Below are 9,811 nucleotides of genomic sequence, written 5' to 3'. Positions count from 1 at the left end.
GATATCAAAAATGAAGAACCAAATTTAAGTGACTATACTAATTCATACTAAGTCAAAATTATCTGGGAACTTCTAAATCTAAACCAGAGAAACAGAACTCCCTTTTTGAACTGCCTATGAATTAAACCTATTGTACGTGAGCAAGGAATTTAATGTTAGTTAACATTGGTAATAATGATTGTATTGCTTTGTATGATTCATATTTAAGTTTTCTTGGTTATCTTGGTTACATGTAAATCTCTCTTCTCAAAACTAGTCTATTGTGAACCCTTTAAGTAATTTAATCTGTACTTAATGTAATTATGTGATTTTGTGAACTATGAGAAAACTTTGTTGTATTGTTTGAACCTAGTCCTGTGTGGCTGGGAAACTGAACCATCTCTATGTGCCTTTAACTAAAGACTTACATTATGCTATTTTCTCTCAATTATCAACTCGTACATCTTCTATGAGCCTCTATCAGTTCTATGTGACTACTCCCATAGCTGCCAACTTCTGGATATGGACTCTGGGATCATCTGAAGATGCCCACTCCTGAGTGGACATCTGAACCTATAGGAAACCTTGCCCTCCGGTTACGAAGGGGCCTGAAAAAGACGATATCAGATGTAGACAGCTTTCCCAAGAGTGCGGACCAGGCCTGCATGAAGCAAAGCTCCCTCCCCACCTGAACCCCTTATATACCCAAGACTGGTTACGCATATTTTAGTAGTCCTAGACTGCTTAATCTCTATATTTCCATTATGTCTCTCACTCACCCCACTTTGACTCCCCTCGCAGCCTGTTCCTATTGCTTATTTGCAATCGTCTTGCAGTGGCTGCCTGTCTCTGGGGATGTCCAATCCCAGGGGAAGAGTAACCCCTTCTCTCACCTTCCCACTCATCCCATGCGGAAGCTGGGTCAGGAGGCAGTCAGACTATTTAACCTGTCCTATTGCTGGTAGTGCATAGACCCTCTGGGATGCCCTTCAGTACAACCTATCTCTGCCTCTGACTGGGGGTCGATTGAGTTGATCGCCTAGGCTCACCCCACTGAGGGCCTAAGATTCTCTGAAAAGGGAAGCTCTGAAAAACCATATGTGATTCTCAGGGCGGAATAGGCTCAGGCTAACAAGGAATTCGACCGTCTCCTCAGTGCCCCCTACTTCAGGAAATGGTTGGAAAAAACTCTAATTCGCTTAGAGTTAGATAACCCTCAGAACACTGTCTTTTCTAGGGCAGTCTGGCCCTCCACAGCCCCTCCTGTGCTATTTATCTAATCACTCCTCCGGAACCCCTGTAGGGAACCTTGATCCGACTCAGTGTAATTGTGTAATTATACTATTTGGATCTGCCCTGGTGGGCTATCCCCAACTTCAACAGAGGAATCAGGTTCTATCTATGTTATCTCTGCCCTCCTCTCAGATCCTAGGGATTAACACAACCCGAGGTAACTCTGACTCCTCCTACTGTGCTGGACGGCCAGCCTATCTCCTTTTTTCTCTTGGTCTACAGGTGAAGCCTTGGGCTTACCTTTGACCAAAAGGAGGAAATGATAATCATTTGAGATCAACTGGGCCGCAGTAGGTGCCAAAAACCTGAATTAATCTTTTTCTCTCTGAGTGAACTGAAAACACCCCTTTCTGTGTCAGCAAATTTCAGGACCAGATGGAGCTCACCAACATTCTTCCTGTCCATCATCACTGAGCCCAGGATATCTGGGACCAGACACTCTCTTGATTAATGAGACTTTTCCTTCTTTTGTATCCTATAGACATATGTTATGTAGAGGAAACACATATCCTGGATCTATAATTTTGATTGATACTTTGACATTCTTCTATTGTATTTACAATCTATGCAATTAAGTAACTTCCTTTTTATATGCTGTGTGTTAAGAAACATATGGAGGCTATACCTTTTTTTGTAACACAGACATCCTGAGTCTGCTCACTCTAAACTGTATAAAACCTCTCTCATTTTGTTTAATCTCCGAGGCAGAATCACATTCTGGCTTCCATGTTAACATGATTCGCTAGCTAAAAGGGAATAAACTATATAATCATGTGTCACCTAACTTGTTTGCCTTCTTCAACCAAACTTTCAGGGTAACAGAAGCCAGGTCGTCACTGGGAGGATGAGGATGGAACACCCTCAACAGCAACAGGGAAATTAAGGAAGGGGGTTGGGCTGGGGGGGAGGAGGATGGAGTCCCGTTTTTGTCCTGTTGAGTCAGAGACGTCTACAGGACACCTGGGGAGGGGCTGCGCTGGCAGCTGGTGAAGCAGGGGAGAGGAGTGGAGAGAGGGGAGCGGGCCCATGCCTCTGCTCTGAAGGAGGCCATTCCTTTTCCCTAGAGGATAAAATACAAAGTCCTTCCTCATCTGGTTTCAGCCTGCCTTTTCCGGCTGATCACACCCCAGCCTCTTGGAACACTCAGCTCCAATGCCCTCCTCCCTTCACATTTATTTTTATTTTATGGCTCTCCTTTACTCACATCGCTGGGATCATGTTGTCACCCCTGTAGAATGGAAGCTTTTTGCAGGCAAGAACTATCTAACCTTTGCCTCAGGACTGCTGCCCCCCCCCCACACACACACATGCAAGATGCTAAGTGGCCAGACCACAAAGGAGGTGAGTGGGCTGGGAGGAGGAGCAGCAGAGTGCAGGATGTGCAGGCCTGCACTGGCCTTGCTGACTGGGGCTGCCATCTCAGGGCCAAGGCCTTGGAGCTGGGCTGCTTCTGCCTGTGGACACTCCTAGCACCTTGTCATTCGACCTTGAGCAGCCGCTCATGAGACTGACCTTGGTTAGTAGGTTATGGCCATGATACCTTCCTTGCATAACACATCGGGGCACCTCATTGAATGCCTGGCCAGAGATACTGAGAAGATAGCAGTACCTGGGACAAGAATAGGGAAGCCAGGACAAGAACTAGCAGGGAGCTTGGGGGACAGCATGGGCTTGAGAAGGGTTCTCCTCAGCTAGCTCCCCACTGGAATGCTTTTGGACCCCAGGAGATCAGGCAAGAAATTCCCCCAGATTCTTTATTGATTCACTCTATCTGTGGCCTTAGGGACCCTCAGGGGGAATTTCCAGAGGTCCCTCTGTTCTCAATCCCACCTATCTTTCTGGCTGCTCGTCAAGAGGTTTCTTCACTTGCTGTTGGGCTGAGCCCCTGTGTCGCCAGGCTTCATTCATCAGAGCCCCCAAGATGGCCAAAGTTACACCAGCCAGTATTAGCCGGAAGCTGATGAAGTTACGGTGTGCAGACATAAACTCTTGGAGAAGGGAAGAAAGGGAATAGAGGAGAAGCTGTTACTGGAAACCTGGAAGGAGATGAAGATCTGTAGCTTCCTCCCATGCCCCACCAGGCAGCCAGGGGCTGTCCCCAGGTGCCCATCAGGGCTGTAGAGAGGTCCTTCGTCACTCACCATCATTAGGAGTCTACTGTTCGAAGTGCCCTTCCTTAGAGCCTGTTGGTTGGGGAAAAGGAGAAAGATGAGGAGAAATTGGGCCTACCTCTCCTCTGTCTCCTGGGTCTCTATGGTACTTACTCTGGATTCACTGAATTACATAGGTCATTGACTGACCTACTGGGGACTGGGAAAGGGTGGGGCTGAGGACAGATTGAGGGAAAGAAAAGACCCTGACTTCTTACAGTCTGCCCACCCCCTGGGTGATAATAAACCTCCTACGGACCTTGTCCTTTGCCTGTGTACCCCCTAGGAGCAGTCAATCCTCAGGGCCTGTGGGACATATTCAGAGGACCTGGGCTGGGCTTAGGGATCCCCCTTCCCCCTCCTCCTTACCTGAAATCTTGAGCACCAGGGTATCCCTAGGTGTTGACCAGAGGTAGGGGAAGTCACTATCAAAACTGTAGCATAGGTATGTGCCGCTATGGGAGACCATCACAGTGGGGAATAGGAAGTCGGCCTTGTAATCAGTGGAGAGCAGTGAGTGGGGCGCATTGGCCCCAGTTGTCTTATAGAGAACATATCTGTCTGACCTGAGCTGTGACTCACAATGCAAGGTCACATCCTGTCCTATAGTCACAGTGGAGCCTGGGTTGGCCAAGATGGAAGGTTTGGGGTACAATCCTAGAGGGAGGGAAGGAGATCCCTGAATGAAGGTGAGTTCTGGCCTCATCTTTGTTTGTTTGTTTTACTTTTTTTAAAATTTATTTATTCATTTTTAGTTTTCAACATTCACTTCCACGAGATTTTGAGTTCCAAATTTTCTCCCTATCTCACTCCTTCCCCCACCCCAAGACGGCATGCAATCTGGTATAGGCTCTACATATACATTCATATTGGACCCATTTTCACATTAGTCATGTTGTAAAGAAGAATTAGAACCAACGGGAGAAACCATGAGAAGGAAGAAACAAACAAACAAAAAAAAAGAAAAAAAGAAAAAGATCAAATAATGTGCTTCAATCTGCATTCATACTCCATAGTTCTTTTTCTGGATATGGATGGCATTTTCCATCGTGAGTTCTTTGGACTTGTCTTGGATCCTTGAATTGCTGAGAGGAGATGAGCCTGTCCAAGTCAGTCATCGCACAATCTGGCTGTTACTGTGTACACTGTTCTCCTGGTTCCGCTCACTTCATTCAGCATCAGTTCATTTAAGCCTTTCCAGGTTTTTCTAAAGTCTGCCTACTCATCATTTCTTATAGCACAATAGTACATTCATATACCACAGCTTGTTCAGCCATTCCCCGATTGATGGACATCCCCTCAATTTCCAATTCTTTGCCACCACAAAAAGAGCTGCTATAAACATTTTTGTACACGTGTGTCCTTTTCCCATTTTTATGATCTCTTTGGGACACAACCCTAGTGGTGGCATTTCTGGGTCAAAGTGTATGCACATTTTTATGGCCCTGTGGGTTTAGTTCCAAATTGCTCTCCAGAATGGTTGGATCACTTCACAACTCCACCAACAAGGTATTAGTGTTCCAATTTTCCCACATCTCCAACATTTATCATTTTCCTGTTTTGTCATGTTAGCCAATCTGATAGGTGTGATGTGGGTAGCTCAGAGTTGTTTTGATTTGCATTTCTCTAATCAACAGTGATTTAGATCATTTTTTCATATGACTGCAGATAGCTTTAATTTCTTCATCTGAAAACTGCCTGTTCATGTCCTTTGACCATTTACCAATTGGGGAATGACTTGCATTCTTATAAATTTGACTCAGTTTCTCTATACATTTCAGAAATGGGGTCTGGCCTCATCTTTGCATCCTGTCCTAAGGAGATGTCTACAACCTGGGAGACTCCTCCCTCTCTCCTTGAAATTCGGGTTGAGCTCTACCATTCCTCTCCATTCTGTCCCACCTCCTGAGCTCAGAACCTAGAGGTCAATAGGCTGGGCATGGATTTCCTATGAGGAGTCTCAGGATTGCCCCTAACTAGCAGAGTGACTTTAAGCCAATCACCTCCCCTCTCTGGGCCTCAGTTTCCTCCTCTGTCAAGTGGGCAGGTTGGATTAGATGCTCCCTAGGTCCCCTCCTGGATGTATTGTTTCTGGGATTCCTGTACTCTTCTTCCAAGAGGAGGGGGATGCAGGAAGGGGAGGACATGAGAGAGGGGCATGACCGAGCTCATCCCCCTCACCCGTGACCATCAGCTCCAAGGGGTCACTGAGTTCTGACCAGTAGCTCTGACTCTGGTATTGACACCGGTATCGACCTGCTGTCTGTGCCGCTATGTCTGAAATGAAGAACTCGGCCTCCTTCCAGGGCCCAGGTACCTCCAGCATGTCCTTGAGTTCTGTGCTTCCATCCTTCTCCAGAAGGAACCTCTGGGCCTCTTCTGCACCGTGGCAGCGGACAATGACAGACTTCCCCCAGGGGATCACAGTGCCAGGCACAGCCCACAAGGAAGGTTTGGGAAAGGCTTCTGGAAGTGAAGCAGATAGAGTCTGCCATTCCAAGGGAACCTGGCCCTGAGTCTCTCTGGGTCTCCCTCAAAAATAGAGAAGCATGGACAAGAGGGGTCAGAGGAGGGCTAGGGTACAGCCTGAATTGGGTTTGGGATTAAGGAGAGATCCCCTCACTTGGTTCCCAAATGGAATGCCCCTTGGTCAAGATGCCCCACCCCCCAATCCATCCCAGGAGACAGCCCCTGATTAATCTATTGGTTTACTCCATTTACCTTCTGTCCTCAGCTCTTCAAAGAGCCTAGATGCTGGGTATCCCTATCCTCAATAGCCCTGGGCCCTCAGAGCAACCTTCTGTATACTAAGCTGTGAGGGCAGAAAAAGGGGGTTTGAGAGAAAGGACTCACCTTTCTGTGCCATGACTCCCTGGCTCAAACACAGCCCTGTCAGAGAGGACCCAGTGAGAGAAGAGAGGTTCCCTCCACCCACAGCCAAACCCTGGGCCCCCTACCCGCTCTGGAGGAGGCCTTCTAGTCATAGGATGATAGCAGCAGAGTTGGGAGGGATCTCAGAGGTCATCTAGCAGATGAGGAAACTGAGGCTGGGGAGGTGACCTGATTGTCCAAGGTCACATGGGGAAATCAGCAAAAGTAAGATTTAAGTGCAGGTCCTCTGGCCCTGCAGCCTCAGAGCATTCTGTCCTGCATGATCTGTGAGTCCACTTCCCATCCCTAAATCCCCTGGAACTCACCAAGACAGAGCAGGGCTGCCAAAGACCCAGGAATGTTCCTGAACTGAGGTGTTAAGGAACCGTGAGAACTTTGGGCCGGGGGGGGGGCAGATGGGCGGAGGCTGGTGGTAGGTCTGTCCTTTCCTCCCCCCATGGCCAGGTTCAGAGCTCCCCCCTTATAACCTACTTCCCTCTTGGACCCTGTGTCATCCTCCTAGCAACCCCTCACTACCTGCAGGTGCTATTGTGATGACACAGAAGCCCACTGTGCTGCCTTGCCTGGCTGAGGAAAGTCCAGTCTGGGGGCGGGGCTGGCCAGGGGCAGCTGGCCACAGAAGGGAGACAGCCTTGTCCTAGGGCATAGAAAAGTGGGACTGTGAGCTGGTGCCTTGTTGCTCAGTCCTGCAAAGCGCCCCAGGCTTTGGCATAAAATTGCAGAGGGCCTGAGAACTCTGAAGGCACCCACGAAGGGGCATCAGGCTGGGGGGATAACTCCAAGCAGCAAGGGGCCAGTAGTAGTAGTTAACTGTTCACTCTTCATTTTCAAAGACCAATGACATCGTGAATGAGTTAGGTCTTGTGTGATTGGATTCGAGTGAGGCAGAGGTGCACACATCGTCAGCCTCACCCTGTCTCCCAGAATCATCGAAGCCCAGCGGCAAAGTCAAGTCGACTGGTGATGACCCAGAATGCTGCGGATGATTATCTCTCCCTTATCTTACTATTTATTCATTGTTACCCACTTTTTTGGGTGATGGTATCTATCTTCCCTGTTGTTTATGAGCACTGTTATGCTATGTCACGTCACATTCCATTACATTCCATTATGTCATCTTAATGATAGAAGAAACACAGGCATCCTGGAACTATAATTTCAATTGACATTTTGGTACCTCTCTTATCTTATTATTTTACTAGTCTATCCTATGAAGAAAATTCCTTTCCCGTATTATGGTTAACACAGATGGAGACTAAATTTGGCTGACACTGGAATCCTAAGGCAGGAAGGGAGGGAGAATTGCTCTGAGGATATAAGGTCCCCTTTGTCTCTCCTTCCTTGGGCTCATTTTCCCAATGCAGTCCCACACATATCTCTGTATGCATGATTCTCCAGCTTTGAGAGAAAGAAACATGCTCGTGCAGCCTAATTTTGTTTGTCTTTGTTAGAACAGACTCTGCAAAGGTTGACAGTCGACAGTATCACGGTATATGAATGTAATTATACTATATCAGGAGAAATGATAAATGGGTTCAGAGAAATAAGGGATCTCTTGCCCCAAAGCATGCAAAATAAAGCAGTCAAGAAAGCAGAGCCAAGAGAATAGTGTATAAAATGACTACAATAATGTAGAAAAAGAAAACTCTAAAAAAAAGGCAGCTGAACAATTGAATTGAATTGAATTCACTGCAATGCCAATAATGGTTCCAGAAGGAATGACAATAAAATAGTTCTGTCCTCTGCTAGAGAGACCAGGACAGGAAGTAAGGTACCAAAGGTCACACACTGGGACGGACTGTCACTTGGAAGATGAGTTCTGCTTACCTGTTATTACAAGGAAGGGTTCAATGGGGGAGGAGAGGAGATCACTAAGTGAACAGTGATCTCAACACTTAGCAGATGAACTTTTCTTCACCTTCAGTGAATCTTGTCATACCATTTACCATCTACTCATTCTCTCCTACTTTAACTTCCGTGACACTGCTTTCTTCTGGTGAGTCTTCTACTGTCCTTCCTGGTCACTTTAGCTGGGTTGCTAAAAAGCTCCCCAAGCCCTAAGGCGAGGTGGGGGGGGTCACCCCAGAACTCTGCCCCACCTTCTCCACACTCTCCCTTCTGATCTTCACCATGAAGATAACTTCCAAATCTGCAAAAGTTTCTCTTGAACTCCAGTCTTTCCTGCTAGGTATATCTGCCTAAATGTCCATTTGTTGTGTTCAGTCATGTCTGTTGAGTGTGACTCTTCGTGACCCCATTTGGGGTTTTCTTGGCAAAGATAGTAGAGTGCTTTCCCATTTCCTTCTCTGGTTCATTTTACAGATGAGGAAACTGAGGCAAAGAGGGCTAAGTGACTTGCCCAGGGTCATGCAGCTACAAGTGTCTGAGGCTGGATTGGAACTCAGGTCTTCCTGACTCCAGGCTCAGCACTTATAACCACTGCACCACCTAGCTGCCCCAATCAGAGTGTCAGAAGTATGGCTTGTGGGCCACAAAAAAATCTAATTTGCCACAAAAGCAACTGAGGCAGGAGCTCTGAGCACAGGTCAATTTACTAGGGAGACTGGCAGTCCCTAATTAACTGGATCCAAGACCTTCCTTTTGGATCACCATCTGTGGAGTTTTATTGACCTTCAAAGGTCATGAATGAACATTACAAGTTCATGATTGGTCAACTCCAGGAGTAGGGATTCATATGATTGGCTAAGGGGCAGAAGCAGATGAAATCACCTCATATTTGGCTAAAGGAAGAAGTTTCCATACTTGGACAGGAGAGATGTCCATCAATCATTAACACTTTGTCAGTAGCATTCAGAGGCTTTCCACAGGTCATGGGACCCTGTCAGCAAGGTCTTGAGCCTTCCACATTGCATGTCATCAGGCACCTTCAGGACAAACAAGTATGCTGTGGAAAGATGGTCAGCACTTTCCACAAGCCATCGGAACCTTATTTCAAGCATGGTGCACTTAGAAGTATGATTGGGGGGCAGGGGTGGAGAGGGAGGCGCATCAGTGCTAATACAGTAGCACAAGCTAAGAGAAATCCTTATAACAGGCCTCACTAACACAGCATAAATCTGCCCTGTACATCAATCACAAGTAACAGGATCATCAAAACATGGTGAGTTAATTAATCATAACTTATTCTTATGGCATTACCTATCATAAGTAACTCAAACTTAATTCTGTTCTGCTTAAATCACTAACAATCACTGATCCCATTAAATCATAATGAACTGAGCAGACACTGATTAATCTGAGTAGTGGTATCTAAATTATCTTTGGGCAGAGTAAAGGGGTGGGCCCCTGCTTGATCAGAGGGCAGAGAACAGAAGCTAGCCAGTAGCACATGCCTAAGAGAATATTCTGGGTGGAGAAAAGAACAAATTCCTAGCAGGAAGAGGGTTGAAGGGATGGCTTGAGGGCTACAGACCATTGGCCTCCCTAGCACCCTGCAACAGCTCTGTGCTCTGGCTTTGGGTTCGGTTTGCTTCCTA

The 9,811-nt window shown here is 46.9% G+C and overlaps 1 protein-coding gene across 4 annotated transcripts; it reads right to left on the bottom strand.

Moving 5' to 3' along the window:
• Nucleotides 1-3,018: 3,018 nt before the first annotated feature.
• On the bottom strand, nt 3,019-8,870 carry LOC110219926 (platelet glycoprotein VI-like). 4 transcript variants are annotated; one of them, XM_078145960.1, is made up of 6 exons: nt 6,620-8,079; nt 6,276-6,311; nt 5,604-5,888; nt 3,792-4,079; nt 3,414-3,455; nt 3,130-3,260 (listed from the first exon to the last, which is right to left on the bottom strand). In XM_078145960.1, exons 1-5 carry the CDS (start codon nt 6,750-6,752, stop codon nt 3,427-3,429), a joined length of 771 nt encoding a protein of 256 aa, XP_078002086.1. In that variant the 5' UTR covers nt 6,753-8,079; the 3' UTR covers nt 3,130-3,260; nt 3,414-3,426. The 4 variants fall into 4 exon arrangements, with proteins under 4 accessions (XP_078002087.1, XP_078002084.1, XP_078002085.1 ...); XM_078145961.1 differs by lacking the exons at nt 3,414-3,455; nt 6,620-8,079 and adding an exon at nt 8,142-8,870 and having other exon boundaries at nt 3,019-3,260; XM_078145958.1 differs by lacking the exon at nt 3,414-3,455 and having other exon boundaries at nt 3,019-3,260; nt 6,620-8,077.
• Between the last annotated feature and the right edge of the window lie 941 nt (nt 8,871-9,811).

The sequence above is a fragment of the Phascolarctos cinereus genome, unplaced genomic scaffold, assembly GCF_003287225.1.
Source record: "Phascolarctos cinereus isolate Bilbo 61053 unplaced genomic scaffold, phaCin_HiC Scaffold_726;HRSCAF=1367, whole genome shotgun sequence".
Lineage (NCBI taxonomy): Eukaryota > Metazoa > Chordata > Mammalia > Diprotodontia > Phascolarctidae > Phascolarctos > Phascolarctos cinereus.
Note: the sequence above shows the minus strand (reverse complement) of the source record. Positions and strands in the feature narration are given on the sequence as shown.

Coding starts and splice junctions, on each gene's coding strand:
- LOC110219926 (XM_078145958.1), bottom strand. CDS start 6,752: ATGGGGGGAGGAAAGGACAGACCTACCACCAGCCTCCGCCCATCTGCC. Junction 5,889..6,275: donor GGGAGTCATGGCACAGAAAG/GTGAGTCCTTTC, acceptor CTTCACTTCCAG/AAGCCTTTCCCAAACCTTCC. Junction 3,261..3,791: donor CCTGGTGCTCAAGATTTCAG/GTAAGGAGGAGG, acceptor CCCTTCTCCAAG/AGTTTATGTCTGCACACCGT.